Here is a 16,052-nt window from a genome sequence, read left to right on the forward strand (position 1 = left end):
GAATGTTGAAGGAAGGAACAACGACAATAAGGTGCAAGGTCATAGGAAGTAGATTGTGAGGTCAAGCGTCCATCTTATTGCACTAGGGGACCAGTCAGTTGTCACATTACAGCAGGGTAGAAGCTGTCCTGGAGCCTGGTGATATGTGCTTTCAGGCTTTTGTATCTCCTGCCTGATAGGAGGGCGGAGTTGATCTTATTGAATAGCGGAGCAGGCTTGATGGACCAGGTGGCCAACTGCTGCTCCTATTTCTTCTTTTGAATCAGTGGAATATGACTGCTCAATTGACATTGTTGAGAATGTTCTTCGATCACTGCAGAAAATGTAACCGTGTTGAAACAAGAAAGATAGTTTATTGTTTCAGTTTGAAGCTTGTAGACAGACCTGCTGTCTGTTTCATTTGCTACTATTTTATTTGTGTTCCTGCACTTTGACCAGCTTCTATCATCTGACTGAAATTGGAGTGTCTGGTTGCTCATATACCTTTCACTTTTGCTTAGGTTACCACTGACCTGAGAGAGAAATGTACAGAGTCACACACCGGAACCTCAGCCTCTGCTCCCCTTGCAGCGGGGATCATCGCTCTTGCGCTGGAAGCAAAGTAAGCGATATGCCTGACTCTGTCTGACAGCTGCCGGCATAATACTTCGTGCCCCCATTTTGTTAATAAGGTCTTAATAAATTATTTAAATTCTAGAGCAGCACACACAAAATGCTGGTGGAACTCAATGGGTCAGGCAGCATCGGTGGAGAGGAATAAACAGTCACCCTTTTGGGGAATACACAAAAAAGAGAAGGAGGGAGGGGGAAAGGGGAATGGAGTTTTATTTCCCATTCTAGTTCCCCTTTATTTTCTTTTCTTTAGCAATACGGCGCAAAGTAGGCCCTTCCGGCCCTCAATCCGGATTTAACCCTAACCTAATCACAGGATAATTTACAATCACCAGTTAATCTACATAGTCTTTAGACTGTGGGGGAAACCAGAGCACCCAGGGAAAACCCATGCATTCCACAGGGAGACTACTTACAGAGGGTGCCGGGATTAACCTTCAAATTCCAGTGCCCTAAGCTGTAATAACATCGCACTAATTGCTACTCTACTCTACTGTGGCACCCTTCTCACCTACCCATCATCTGCCTCTGGTGTCCCCCCCCCTTTCAGATTCCTCCTTGTTCAGCTCTTTACTTCTTCCACCTATCTCCTCCCAGCTCTGACTTCATTCTCCCTCCCCCACCCACCTACCTTTCCCTTCACTTGGCTTCACCTGTCACCTGTCTGCTTGTACTCCCTCCCCTCCCTTCACCTTTTTATTTTGGATTCAGTCCTGGTGTTTTCTGGACTTGGCCAGAAACATTAACTGTTTATTTCTTCACCCCTGCCACATAGAAGCTGCCTGAACTGCTAAATTCCTCCAGCATTGTTGCTCAAAATTTCTAGCATCTGCAGAGAGCTATGTGTTAATATTTAAATTCTAGATATTTTCAATAAAAAAAAATTAACAAGTAGTATCACAAGGAACACTAAGAGTGAATAATCTGACCCAGGCTTCAAATTCTTTTGTGTTGGTTCCCCATAGACCTCAATTCCCAATCTTCCCTTCACTTCAAATACAGTGGGCCATCAGATAATCAGGACAGTTGCTAATTTGGGGCATTATACCACTTAATTGGGACAGAAGACTGTTGCTGAACAGTTTCTAACCAGTGTCAGTCACGTGTATCAGTTGCAAGCATTTGTGTAGCCGTTAGACACTACGCTGTGCTTAGAGCGAACAGTTTTTAAATGGCATCAGTTGCCTATGCTTGTGTTCAAAAAGCAGTGATTTTTGGCACTGATAATTGGCAAGAAATAAGCAACAAGACAATTCAGAAGTGTTCACTGCGGTTTCAAGAATTCAGGCTCGGAGATGCCTGAAACGGCCAATGAAACAATTTTACTACTTCAAGTTAGAAACTACAAAGAATTTGAATGTATCGACAGTTATCTTGAATGTTACAATGATAATGAAGATTTAGAGGATGCAATCATTGACAGCATTGTATGAAGACTGTCCATTATCTACACTAGGTGTCTGCACTGATTTTGTTCATTTACTATCAATCAAAAAGAACATGGCAGCATACACTGAATGAATTTCTCCAATAACTATTAGGAACAGTTTTATAGTACTGCAGTGGTATTGGTAGTGTTCTAATTTGTTCTGTATTTCACTTAAATACATAATTTGTTATGTAGATAGTCTTTTTTATGCCTTTTTATATACCTTTTAACTATTTCCATGAAACAGGTTAATTGGGCCAAAATGTATTGAGTCCCGATGTGTCCCAATTTGCCAAGTGAAAATTCCTACATACCTCAGGAACTGATGACCTCTCTTCCCCCCCCCCCAGTTCAAGACTCTCCCACTGGTGGAAACATCAAGGATCAACTTTAATTGCCATGTACATTTACAAGCCTTCTGAAATTGCTATAGTGTATTGATGTGACATGTAAGAAAACATCATTGCCTGTAAAGCATTTGTACATTCTCCCCATGACCAGCTGGGTTTCCTCTGAGTGCTCCGGTTTCTTCCCACATTCTGAAGACCTGCTGGTTTGTAGGTTAATTGGTCACGTGTATAATTGGGTGGTGCGCGCAGGCAGCGTATATTTACAATGGAAACAGTATTATCAAAAGTAGTTTAAAGTGAAGTAATAGAGCGGGGTGGGGCAGGGCTAACTAAAATGATTAACTTCTGGGGGGAGGGTGGGGGAAGAAACTTTTAAAATGGTGTGGAATTATTGTTTTGATAGCCCTATAGCATTTTCCAGAAGGGAGCTTTTTTGGGTGGGGAGTGTCTGCAATGACTTTCCTGTCTAATTCTTTATCTAGGACACGAACAAGTCCTGTAGAGGTGGAAAACTGTAGCCAATGACCTTTAGCCCTGTTTAGACCTCTTAAGATCTTAGATATTTCAGTATGATCACCCCTTATTCTTCCCGAAATAAAAGTGTAACTATTTTAAGCCTTTGTGATGGGGTAGCCCTCTCATCCCTGGATCCTAGTGAATCTATTCTAGACTGCTGCCATTGCCGGTTTACCTTAAATAAGGGTGTGTATTATAAAGAGACCAAAACTGTAAAGGAAACAGGTGTGCCTCACACTGTGCTGTACCTTTTTAACATTGATTCTCTATTTATAGGCTCTAACCCTTCAGCAATTAATTGGTCCATTAGCTTTCTTAATTACCTTTTGTACCTTCATGCTGACTTCATGTTTCACACACAAGAACACCTTGATCTCTGTACTTCATTTATTTACAATTGTTTGTCATTGGGATAATTTGCCTTTTCATCCCCTGTGCTGAAGTGCAGGACCACACGCTTTACTACATTTAGCTCCGTGTACTTTATATACACACACTTAGTCAACCTATCTACATCTCATTGGGTATGTTTAAAGTGGAGGCTGATAGGTTCTTGATTAGTAAGGATGCAATTTAAGCATATCACCCCTATTGGGACATAGGCCACTATCAGCAGCTCACTAGGGTCCTCTGTCCTATGCAAATCTTTCATGTTCCTTAACTTCAAATTTAAGTTTAATTGTCATTCAATCAAACATGAATACAGCCAAATTAAATAGCGTTCCTCTAGGGCGTAGGTATAAAACACAGTACACAGCACACGTCAAACATATTTATATAGCCCAAATCCCTGAGTGACATGTTTTGTAAATTGATGGTGCATTAGTGTTATTGGCAAGAACAAGCAGTTCTCAGCATTCTGCAGACGAACGTATGTATGTGCGCTTGCAACCCAGCTAGTCATTCCACCAATCTAACACTGGATGGCAGACCCCCCCCCCCCCACCCCAACCCCAACCCAGCATGGAGCTGCACTGCAATGCCCCTGGTGTCTCCTGTCTTGAATTGCTGCAACAAGCAAGCCCATTGTGTAAGGCCTCGTTCTCGCTAGAACCAAGGCCACACAGCTCTCACGCCATCTATCTTGCCAATAAACAAGGGAAATGGACTTGCAATATTTTACATTACCAATGTCCAACAGGGTCTTGTAATCACAAGAGAAACACCTAAGACAGTCACTTGCTGTTAGATAGCAGACCACTTTCGCACACCAACTCCGATACCGTTCTGTAGCACACAGTAACACAGTCCATATCAAGTCCATCTTCTTGATGGGGTAGGCCTGCAGTATTTTAAGTTCCCCAGGTATAGCCCATATTCTTGATGTATCCTTCCTCACAGGGATGAGAATTTTGAGCTTCTCTTAGCATTTCTCTTGCACTTTTTGTAGCTGGGTTTGGGACCATCCATGACAGAGTGAAGGTTGCAGGGAGAAGGCAGGAAGATGGGGTTGAGAAGGATAATAAATCGGCCTTGATCAAATGGCAGAGCAGACTTGATGGCCAAATGGCATAATTCTGCTCCTATGTCTTATGGGTTTACCTCATTAACTGGTCTAAATTGCATGTGCCCTCCCACAATTTTCTGTCGTCAGCAAATTTACATTCTGTCCCTTCCAAGTTAGGAATCTAATAAATAATTGCTAGTTACATCCTTCCATTCTGAAAAGACCCATTTTTTTTCTGACAGTTAAAGATAATACAGTAATTGAAACAATGCATTATTTTGCATTCATGACCAGCACTGTCCGAGGGTATGCTGCATGCAGCCAGCAAGTGTTTCCATGATTCTGCTGCTAACACAGCTTCTCCACAGCTTACTGACCCTAACCCACACGTCTTTGGAACGCCCAGAGCACCCAGAGGAAAGTCTCACCATCACATGGAAAACGGACAAACTTCTTACAGACAGCGGTGGGAATTGAACTCTGATCAGTGATCATTGGTGCTATAAAGCATTGTGCTAACTGCTACACTAAGCTGACTCTTTTCCTTGTGTTAACCAGTCTTCAATCCACTTCCTCTGAATATTTTATCTCACGCACCAGCCTTTTACATGTCACCCTAGCAAATGACATGTGAAAATTCATCATATGCTATATTTATAGGTTCTTCTTTATCAACTCTGCTTGTTATTTCCTTAAAGAGCTCTAGCAAACTTGGTAAATACTGTTTCTTTTCGTAAACTCAAGATAACTTGGTTTGAATACATATCGTCTTTTGTACTAGCTGTTTCTTCCATGATTACGGCCTCCAGTATCTCCAACCAACAGAGATTAAGTGAACTGACCTACAGGTTGTTTTTTCTTGTTGCCCTCCATTCTTCAACAAGGGAGTTACATTTGTGATTTTACAATCAACCGGAACACTTCCGGAACTTTATTTTGTTTATTTAGAGTTACACTGTGGAACAGGTCCTTCTGGCCCTTCGATCCGCAATTGCCCAATAACCCCTGATCAACCCTAACCTAATCACAGGACAATTTACAACGACCAATTAACCTACTAATCGGTACATCTTTGGACTGTGGGAGGAAACAATAACCACTGTGCTATTGTGGCACTCCATAACACATGGGGGTGGGGGGGAAATAGCTCCATTATCTCAGTCACTTCCATTAAAGCTCTTGGATGTATACAATTGGGTTCTGGTCCTGAAAATAATTTGTCTGTCTGTAGTCATTAGCTTTTTCAATACCTTGTTACTCATAGCAGGAATTTTTACAAGTTCTTCCATTATTTGAAAATAGCCCATTTATTATTCTTGAAATATTTGCAATGTCCTGCACTATATGTAAGATACTGGTTTAAATCATGGACTGGTTTCTCACAAATTGCCCAGTCACACTCTCCAGGGATCCAACACTTGCCTTAGTTACCCTCCGCTTGATCTATTCATCGTATTACTTGCCAGTTTATTCTCGTTTTTCTTCCGCATTAACTTTTTAGTCATGAGATCCTTGGGGGCAGGAAAAGAGATAGTTGTTTTGCTACCTCTAGCTTGTACTACTATATATACTCTCATTAAAATATAATAATTCCCTTAACTGCCTTTTTACTCTGGATTTGCCTTGCTCATTGAGTCCTCCTTTCTGATTGGGGTAAGTTTCTGCTGAGCGCGATGAAATAACTGCTTAAAAATCTGCTTCTGTTCATATTAATCTTTCCTCTGGCCTATTTTCCCAACTCACTTGACACAATTCTTAATAATTGTAATGCCTTAAGCAAGTAAAAGGTGATTTGCGCTGTTTTTTTCCATCCTCTGCAATGCCTTTGCAAAGATTAACTTTATCTGTCACATGAACATCAAAACGTACAGTGAAATGCATTATTTGGGTTTGCTGGGGGCAGCTATGCTTCCGGTGCTAATATAGCATGCCCATTACCTACTAACGCAAGCCTATACATCTTTGGAATGTGGGAGGAAACCAGAGCACCTGGAGGAAACCTACATGCTTGCGGGAACAATGTACAAATTCCTGACAGACATTGGTGGGAATTGAACCCTAATCATTGCCAATGTAAAACGCTACGCTACTGTGCTGCTGTTCTTTTAATATTGAAAATAGAGTAGAGAATTCCCTACGGGGAGAACCATACTCAAATAACCTGGTTTACTGCAAAGCTCATTTAATTCATTGTGATTTTTCCTCTCCTCCAAGTAAAAATCTCACCTGGCGTGACATGCAGCACCTTGTAGTACGAACGTCTAAGCCAGCTCACCTGTCCTCCAACGACTGGATTACAAATGGAGTTGGTCGCAAAGGTAACAATGTGACCTGTTTTGTGTTGGGTTGCTCCTGGCAGTGAAAGCAAAATCAAGGGGAAGAGAATCTCCGTTCAGCTCACCCAAGCTTGTACAAACAGCTGCAACTTGAACACCTGATGTTTCTCCATTTTGTCTGCCTGGCAGATTATCCCATGAACTAATCAACAAGTTCCTTTGGATTTCAAATACATCTTGTTTGGTGGTTCCATTTATTAGATTTTTTTTTCCTCCTAACCATAAACTGTTTTTGATCAAGTTCTGTGTTGTTTCCTTCTCTGTAGATATTGATGTTGTCTGATGCTTTCTTGCAGTGCCTTGGGATCTTTTTGCTAAGGGATCTTTTTGTAAGCATGTTAGTAGTATGTGCAATAAGTTCTCTATGTTTTATGGATGGAGAGAAGCCATTCTTCCATGTAACATGCAAGGTTTTTTGTGTGGTTCCTCACTTCACACTTCAATATTTCATTCTGTTTTGATACCTGTTAAAAACCTAAACCTTCAGGATACTTTCACCAGGCTTCTCAGCACTTGTCCTAATTCTTTTCTATGACTGGCTGCCAAATTTTAACGTGAAGCACAGAAGCTGGCCTTTGAGCCCACCTTATCTATAATTGTTGGATTCGGATGTTTTTAATCCAAGGTTCTTTTGGAAGTCAGGAAAAAGGTGTGAAACTTGTTGCTTCGAGCTCATTTTATGAAGCGTTAATAGAACAAAGAAAATTGAAAATGTACAGTAACAGAAACAGAGACTGGAGAGTGAAGGGAAAGAAGCAAAAAGAGTTTAGAAAATGGCGCCACCACGTGTTCAGCTCTTGTACTCCAAAGACAAGGAACATTGCATTTAACTTTGCAGATAAGAGTCAGCCAATCAGATAGCTCCTATTCAAATAATGCAGCACCAGAGAAGCTTCCAGAGCTTTCCAGAGTGATACAAAGAACTGCAGCCACTAGGGGACACACTGGGCAACTGCAAATGCATACTCTGGCCACTAGGAAACATACTAAACAGTTACATGAATATAACTAGTTATATAAAATACAAGCAGACAATTTATTTTTCTTTGCAGCTTAACAATTAAACAATTAACACATTTGACAACTACCCATTCACACTGAGTCTTCAGTCTTGTTGCTCCTTAGCTATTCATTTGTTCTTCTGGATACTGTTTAAATATTGCATGAGTACTTCCACTATCTCAAGCACTGTTCCAGATTCCAGCCACTAAGTAAAACTTATTTTCCTCAGATTGCCTGTAACCTTTTTACTTCTAACCTTGAATTTTTACCCTGTGGACTTAGATTCCCTTGCCATGGTGTCCCTCATGGTGTTGTATCCCTCTAGGTTCTCCCTCCAAATCCCCATTAGTTTTCTCTTCTTAAAGGAAAACAACACTGACTCGCCTATCTCTCCTCATAAATAAAACATTCCACCTCAGACAGCGTCTACTATGATCCACCCTCCTCTTCTATCGATTTCTTCTTTTTCAACCCTTTGCCTTTTCCACCTATCACCTCCCAGCTTCTCACTTCATCTCCCTTCCTCACTCACCCACCTTCCCTCTCACCAGCATGTGCTCCTTCCTCTCACCCGCCACCACCTTATGCTGGCTTCTTCCCTCTTCCTTTCCAGTCGAGGTGAAGGATCTTGGCCTGAAACATCAACTGTTTATTCCATTCCATAGATACTGCCTGACCAGCTGAGATCCTCCGTTTTGTGTGTGCTGCTCCTTTTGAGTTGCTTGGCTATGTTGCTGTGGAGCTTCTTACTACTGTACATCCATGAGGTCATTTTGGATCTTATAATATTTTATTGTCTTCTACATAAATTAGGAGGCTGCAAGGTTTGATGTGCTATATCCAACGAATCCTTCAGCTTCTTCCACACTTTCACCAGTTCTATGATAGAATTGCAAATTAAACTCTTACAATTACAGTAGGTTTAAAAAATATTCAACATTTCAGACTTGTAATTTATATTTTTCTCTCCTCAATCATTCTTGTCCTTCCACCTCAGTTTCTTTTCTATTTCTCTCTCCCATCCTACCCTGCCTAGTTATTTCATAGATAGTTATGGGTTTCTAAAAATGCTCTCTCTATGTACAACCCTAATTGTCAGTTTAGCTGTATTATTTTAATTTTTTTTTAATTTAGAGATAACAGCATGGAACAGGCCCTTCTAACCCACCGACTTAACCCCAGCCTAATCATGGGACAATTTACAATGATCAATTAACTTACTAACTGTACAGCTTTGGATTTTGGGAGGAAACTGGAGCACCCGGAGAAAAGCAAGCATACATGGGAAGAACATACAAGCTTCCTTACGGAGGACGCCGGAATTGAACTCCGAACTCCGACACCCCAAGCTGTAATAGCTTTGCGCTAATCACTACGCTACCTTTTAATTAAAGGGATGAGATTACTTCTGTAAAATTAACAGTGAGATGTTCCCCTTCCTTTGCAGTCAGTCACTCGTATGGATATGGGCTACTTGATGCTGGAGCTATGGTCACATTAGCTAAAAATTGGACAAGTGTTGGAGATCAGCGGAAATGTGTCATTGTGATTACTTCTGAGTCAAAGTAAGTAAATGTTTATTACCGGGCACTTCCATTGTAAAGGTGTGCCTGTAGCAAAATGTTATGCTATTCGCCTTAAATTTAATAGCTTGTATAGATTAAGGGGTCATGGAAAATTGGATGCTTTTGAAGGGATTTTTATAATTACAAAGTCTTCGTTATCTGCTGGCTTACTACATGTGTATGTGAGGAACAGTTTGGTATTTCGTCTAATGTAGGCTTGAGGTAGAGAAACTTAGAGTAAAATTATTGATGCTTTGTTGTGTTTGCTTGCCTTATAATTACTGATGAGACTCAAAGCCAGGAGACAGAGCAAAGGCGGAACTCGGTATAAACCTTTATTCAGGAAAACCAAACAACTACAAAAATCCCAGAACTCAAACAGTTCATCCCAAAGGGCGACAATTTGAATGGTTTGCCCAAAGAACATTCAAGATATTGATATGCCTGGGAGTTGGTTCATCAATTTGTTAAAGAAAGTTATTGTGATACATTAACCATTTTTATTGATGGATCAAAAGATAATTTAACTGGGAATGCTGGTGTGGCTGTTTTTGTGCCTGAATTACAGGTAACTACAAAGAAATGACTTGCTACCCACACCAGTATATACAGCAGAATTGGTTCCCATCATTTTGGGCTTACAGTGGGTGGAGGAAATTCGTCCTTGCAAAGTTGTAATTTGTTCAGATTCTTTTTCAGTTTTGATTAGTCTTAAAACAGGTCATTCTAGCAGTAGGTCAGACGTACTGCTGGAAGCTCTGCAAACTTTATTTCATATTCAAAGTATTGGTTTACATGTCACCTTCTTATGGGTCCCTGTACATAGAGGTGTAGAGCGGAATGAGCGGGTTGATTGTACGGCCAAAACAACTGTTAAGTTCAGCTGTGGATATAGACCTTCCAATTAGCAAATCAAAAGCTAAGGGGTTGGTGGCGTTAAGAATTAGAGTTATGGCAAGACATGGGATAATGGACATAAGGGAGACACCTTTACAGAATACATAGAACCGTTGGATTGATAGGAGAGGGGGGGGTAAAACAAGAAGGGAGGGAATTAATTGACTCAACTTAGAATTGGGCATACTGTACTTGAACACATGCTTCACATTGTAAAAGTATAAGGTTGACAGAAAGCACATGCAGGCTTCACCACTATCTTTGGGGGTTGATGGCTTTCATTTAAAAACTTCACTAAGTTATGGAAGTGACTTTAATTGAATTCACAATATTGTCTTCCATTATTTGCAATTTATAGAGCTTTTTGGGGTAACTTAGATTTCACTTGATAAAGAACTAGTAGGGGTTTTATTTCCCAACTCTATACACCACTTTCCAACTTTACCAGTTGGTGGTGGTAATGCGCCTTTAAGTTTGACCGCCAACTGCCATTAAAAGTCGTCATCAGAAGAAGAGACATTGGTAGGAACAATGACCAATCAGTCAGCCTGGGATTGCTTGTCAGCTTAGCAATGTTGTTTCGGTTCCATAACATGCTTTGAATAAGTAGTAAATGAATCAAACTTCCAAATGATAAGTGAAATATGATGAAATGCCAAATCATCACATATAATGATGGAACAGCTTTTGTCATAGGTGAACTGGACAAGAACTGTTAAAGTACTGGCACTGCAAATCCCATCTGGTGATACCTCATCACAGTGTGCCTGCTTGGTGGCGGATGTATTAACTGCAAAAACCAAAGTCAGATATATCAATGCAGTTGTGATTGGCTGTTGCAGGTTAGGATGCTAACAGTGTCTTCCCAACAGTGACTCTATTGGTCTACACCATGGTAGCACAGCTGTTAGTGTGACGTTATTACAGCTCGAAGCATTTCAGAGTTCAATTCCAGTCTCTGTACGTCCTCTCTGTGAATTGCGTGTGTTTTTCCTGGGTGCTCTAGTTTCCTCCCACAGTCTAGAGACGTACCGTGTAGGTTAATTGGCCATTGAAAATTGTCCCGTGGTTAGATTAGGGTTAATTGGATTTGTTGGTGGTTGCTGAGGTGGCATGGCTGGAAGGGCCTACTCTACTGCGTCGCTGAAATAAATCATTAAATATCCCTTTTGAATTGGCCACAACTTCACTGAATTGCAGAGCAGGCTCAGATCTGGCTGCCACTCCTCACGCCTCACTAATTGAATTTCAGTGCCAAGTTCTCAATTCTCTTCTCTGGATGGTTGAGTAAAACAATCATTCATGAGCTAGTTGAACTGGGCACGCACACAGAAAACATAGAACACTACCACACAGCCAGTGTAGCATGTGACCGACACTGTCCGGAAATGTACTGGTGTCAGCCCTCGAGTGTCGCCATGCTTCTGGCGTCAACATTGCGTGCCCACAATTTACTAACCCTTACTAATCTATAGGTCTTTAGCATGTGACAGAAACCAGAGGACCTAGATGAAACCCAGGTGACGGGGTGAATGTACAAACTCCTTACCAACAGCAGCAGTACTTGAACCCCTATCTTTCAATCATTGATACTGCAAAGCGTTACGCTAACCACTGCACTAGCGTGCCACTACCGTTAAAGCTAGAACTGTGAAGTCTTTGAACCCCAAATGATTTCTAATTTTGTAGATTATGTTAATCTAACATTACCACTAGCTTTCATGGTCAAAGATGTTTACGTTCTTCAGATTAGGTTAAATGATGATTTAACGCATCCTTGGAGCAAGCCCGGAATGTTCCTGGTTTGTACTCAATTATGTGAATAGACAGATACAACTAATAGTTTCCTGAAGACCTAAACTACAGTGGAGTTGCTTTCATATTAAGATGGTGCAGATTTCTTCGAGGAAGCAAGAAATTGGGCTACTTTGGAGTTGATAAACCAAGACAGGAGTATAGGGTTAAGAGAGATAATAAATCGGCCATGATGGAATGGCAGGGCAGGCTTAATGAGCTGAACAACCTAATTCTGCGCCTGTGTCTTGTGGTCCAATGTTATCCCTGACCTCACCCCCAACCAAACTTCTCAGCCATTTGCCTCAAAGATCTCATCCATTTATCGTTGGCACATTTTAAATCTGAGAAATTCTGCAGATGCCGGAAATCCAAAGCAATACCTACAAAATGCTGGAGAAACTTGGCAGGTCAGGTTGCATCTATGGAAAGGAATAAACAGTCGACATTTCGGACTGAGTCCTTGGTGCTGGGTAAGGTGTTAGGGTCCCTCTCTGCCGTCCTTGGCACAGGGTGAGGTATCGGGTCCACTGTCTGCCATTCTTGGTACAGGGTGAGTTGTCAGGGCTGCTCTCTGCTGCCCTTGGTACTGGGTGAGGTGTCAGGGCCCGGCTCTACAGTCCTTGGTGTAAGAAAACATTTGTGAACCCTATGCAATTACCTGGTTTTCTACATTAATTACTCATAAAGTTTGGTCTGATCTTCATCTAAGTCACAATAATAGACAAACATAATCTGCCTAAACTCATAACTCTCAATTGTACTACTTCGCTTCAATACTGAGTACACCATTTAAACAATCATAGTCTAGGTTCAGAAAAAGTATGTGAGCCTCTCAGATAATGCCTTCTACAAAAGCTATTTGGAGTCAGGTGTTGGTTGTAGAGGTGCCCTGCCCTATTAAAAAAAAACACAGATTACTGACAGAACCGAGTCTTCTGTAAATTAAAAGGTTAATTTACAGGTTGAGTCTGTGGTAAAGAAGGCAAATGTAATGTTGGCATTCATTTCAAGGGAAATAAAATATAAAAGCAAAGAGATAACGCTGAGGCTTTATAAGACACCAGCCAGGGCACACTTGGAGTATTGTCAACAGTTTTGGGCCCCTTATCTCAGAAAGGATGTATTGTCATTGGAAAGCATAAAGAGGAACTTCATGGGGATGGTTCCGGGAATGAAGGGGTTAACATATGAGGAGCGTTTGACAGCCTTGGGCCTGTACTCATTGGAGTTTAGAAGATTGTGGGGGAGATCTCATTGAAACCTACCAAATATTGAAAGGACTAGATAGGGTGGATATGGAGAGGATATTTCCTATGCTGGGGGTATCCAGAACTAGAGGGCACAGCCTCAAAATTGAGGGGCAACCCTTTAGAACAGATTTAAGGAGGAATTCTTTTAGTCAGTGAGTGGTGAATCTGTGGAATGCTCTGCCACATACAGCTGTGGAGGCCAAGACCGTGGGTATATTTAAAGCGAAGATTGATAGTTTCCTGATTGGTCAGGGGATCAAAGGATATGGCGAGAAGGCAGGTGTCTGAGGTTGAGTGGGATCCAAGATCACTCATGATGGAATGACGGAGCAGACTCGACGGGCTGAATGGCCTAATTCCGCTTCTATGTCTTATGGTCTTGTCAAGAAAGATCTGTTTATGTGCACCGTGCCTCAATCAAAACAGCTTTCGGAGGACCTGAGAAGAATTGTAGAGATGCATGAAGCTGGAAAAGGCTGCAAAAGCATTTTGAAAGACCCAGTTGTTCATCTGTCCACAGCAACAGACATTGTCAACAAATGGAGGAAATTCAGTGCTGTTGCTGCTCTCCCTAGGAAGAGAAGATCATGCCAAGAGAACAATGTGCGTTGCTGAAGGAGGTGAAAAAGAACCCAAGGGTAACAGCAAAAGACCTGCAGAATTTGCTAAAGTCTCTGTGTGTCCACAATAAGAAAAATATTGGAACAAGAATGGTGTTCACGGAAGGACACCCTGGGGGAAACTACCGCTCTCCAAAAAAAAAATGCTGCACATCGCAAGTTTGCAAAAGAATACCAGGAAATGTTTGCAACACACACAAAACGCTGGAGGAGCTCAGCAGGCATTTACTCGGAGTCCTGCCGAAGGGGTTCAATCTGAAATGTCGTTTCCATAGATGCTGCCTGATTTGCTGAGTTCCTCCAGTATTTTATGTGTGTTGCTTACATTTCCAGCATCTGCAGATTTTCTGTTTGTGACCAGGAAATGTTTGATGGAGGTTATTGCTGCTAAAGGAGGTTCTACCAGTTAATAAATACAAGGGGTCACATACTTTTTCCAGCCTGAACTATGAATGATTAAAAACTGTGTTCAATAAAGCCATGAAAAGTACAGTTGTTTGTGTGTTATCAGTTTAGGCGGACAAAAATCTAACCACATCTTATGAGTAATTAATGCAGAAAACCAGGTAATTACAAAGGATTCACAAACTTTTTCTTGCAATTGTACCAATTCTACTCAAACTTCTAATGAAAAAGAGCTGCTGAAATACATTAGCATTGTTCTGGTTTGCTGATTAATAATTTGCTAACAGCTTCATGTGATAGCCGTGTTCAGGGTGAAGAACATAATGTGGACACCATAAAGGGGCGAATTCTTAACCAAAAGCTTAAGTGATTTTTGACATGTGGCTTTTGTCTTGAGTTCACCACTGTTGAGGTTTGTACTTCCCACAGTTGTTATTCATTCTGTGCAGTGGCAATGCAGCTACTGTACTTTCTGTGTGTGGGTGGCTGCAAACTGTCCCCAGGGCTTGAGTAAAGTTGCAGCATTCACACAATTAAATTTTAAGAAAAGGCGGGGGGCGTCATGTGATGACGTGGGATTGAGACGTGTAAATCCAGCTGTCCCGTAAAAAATCAGCAAAGTACCGGTTAAACAAAACAAAGTTAATAAATACTGTCTGAAAACTATTTATAAACTTTGCAAGACTATTTTACGATATGGCTCGTAAACCGCAACAGAAGAAGTCTGTTGTTGTGAAGCCGCCGCGAGATGGGAAGAAAAAAGGGCCTACTGCAACGATGGAGCCTCAGACTCAGGTTGGATCTCCTTCGGAGAAGATGCATTCTATCTCCGGCATAGAACAGGGAGCAATGGCAGCAGTAGCGGTCTCTCGGAAGAAGATGCCGGAAATGCGCATGCGCAAATCGACACAACGCAAACTACAAGAACCGACAGCCACTGCAACTGAAAGTGACTCAGAGTCAGAATTCGATTCCGCAGAGAACACAGAGGAAGAGGAAGAACTGGAAGCGATTGGAAGCAAAGGAAATGATGGAGACATAAAAGAGGCTTTATTGCAATTAGCGGCTGAACTAAGAAAAGTAAGAGCAGAGCTTAGAGATATGAGGATGTGCTATAATAAAGCTATGAAAAGACAGGATAAAATGGATAAGAAGCTTCAGAAGATGGAAAGAGCAATGGGGCATATGAATGATAGAGTGGAAAAAACAGAAAATGATCTGCTTGTCTGGAACTCCGAAAGAAATCGACTCTTGGAGAAAGTGGACATGTTGGAAAATTTCAGTAGACGTAATAATATCAAAATTGTTGGTCTTAAAGAAGGTATGGAGGGAGAAAATCCAATAGAATTTTTTCAAAGATGGATCCTGGAAGTTTTGCAAATGAAAGAGGAGGTTCGATCAATTGAAATTGAGTGGACACATAGAGCTCTAAGACCAAAACCACAAGATGACCAATATCCACAATCGATTTTAATAAAATTCTTAAGATTTCAAGACAAGGAAAGGATTCTACAGGCAGCTGCCCAAGCTGCCAAGAATAGAAAAGGGCCATTGATGATTCAAGGGAACAAAGTTTTTTTCTACCCTGACATAAGTTATGAACTTTTGAAGAGAAGGAAGAAATTTAATCCAGTGAAAAAAATCCTATGGGATCACGGTTATCAATTTATATTGCGTTATCCTGCAACCTTGAAGATTTTTTTGCCTGGTGGAGAAAAAAAATTTTTTGATGACTACCGGAAAGCGGAGCAGTTTGTGCGAGATTCTCTGAATATTCACCAGATACAAGAACAAATCCAGGGGAGCGAGATAGATTGAAGATGAAG

The 16,052-nt window shown here is 41.2% G+C and overlaps 1 protein-coding gene across 1 annotated transcript in view; it reads left to right on the top strand.

Annotated features, from left to right (window-relative positions):
* LOC140211921 (furin-like) overlaps window positions 1-16,052 on the top strand; it is a 155,330-nt gene that overhangs the window by 118,638 nt on the left and 20,640 nt on the right. The window contains exons 9-11 of the mRNA XM_072282136.1: window positions 501-601; window positions 6,569-6,672; window positions 9,140-9,257. Coding sequence (XP_072138237.1) covers window positions 501-601; window positions 6,569-6,672; window positions 9,140-9,257 — 323 coding nt within the window. The remainder of the gene's footprint in view (window positions 1-500; window positions 602-6,568; window positions 6,673-9,139; window positions 9,258-16,052) is intronic.

Source organism: Mobula birostris, chromosome 18, assembly GCF_030028105.1.
Source record: "Mobula birostris isolate sMobBir1 chromosome 18, sMobBir1.hap1, whole genome shotgun sequence".
Taxonomy (NCBI): domain Eukaryota; kingdom Metazoa; phylum Chordata; class Chondrichthyes; order Myliobatiformes; family Myliobatidae; genus Mobula; species Mobula birostris.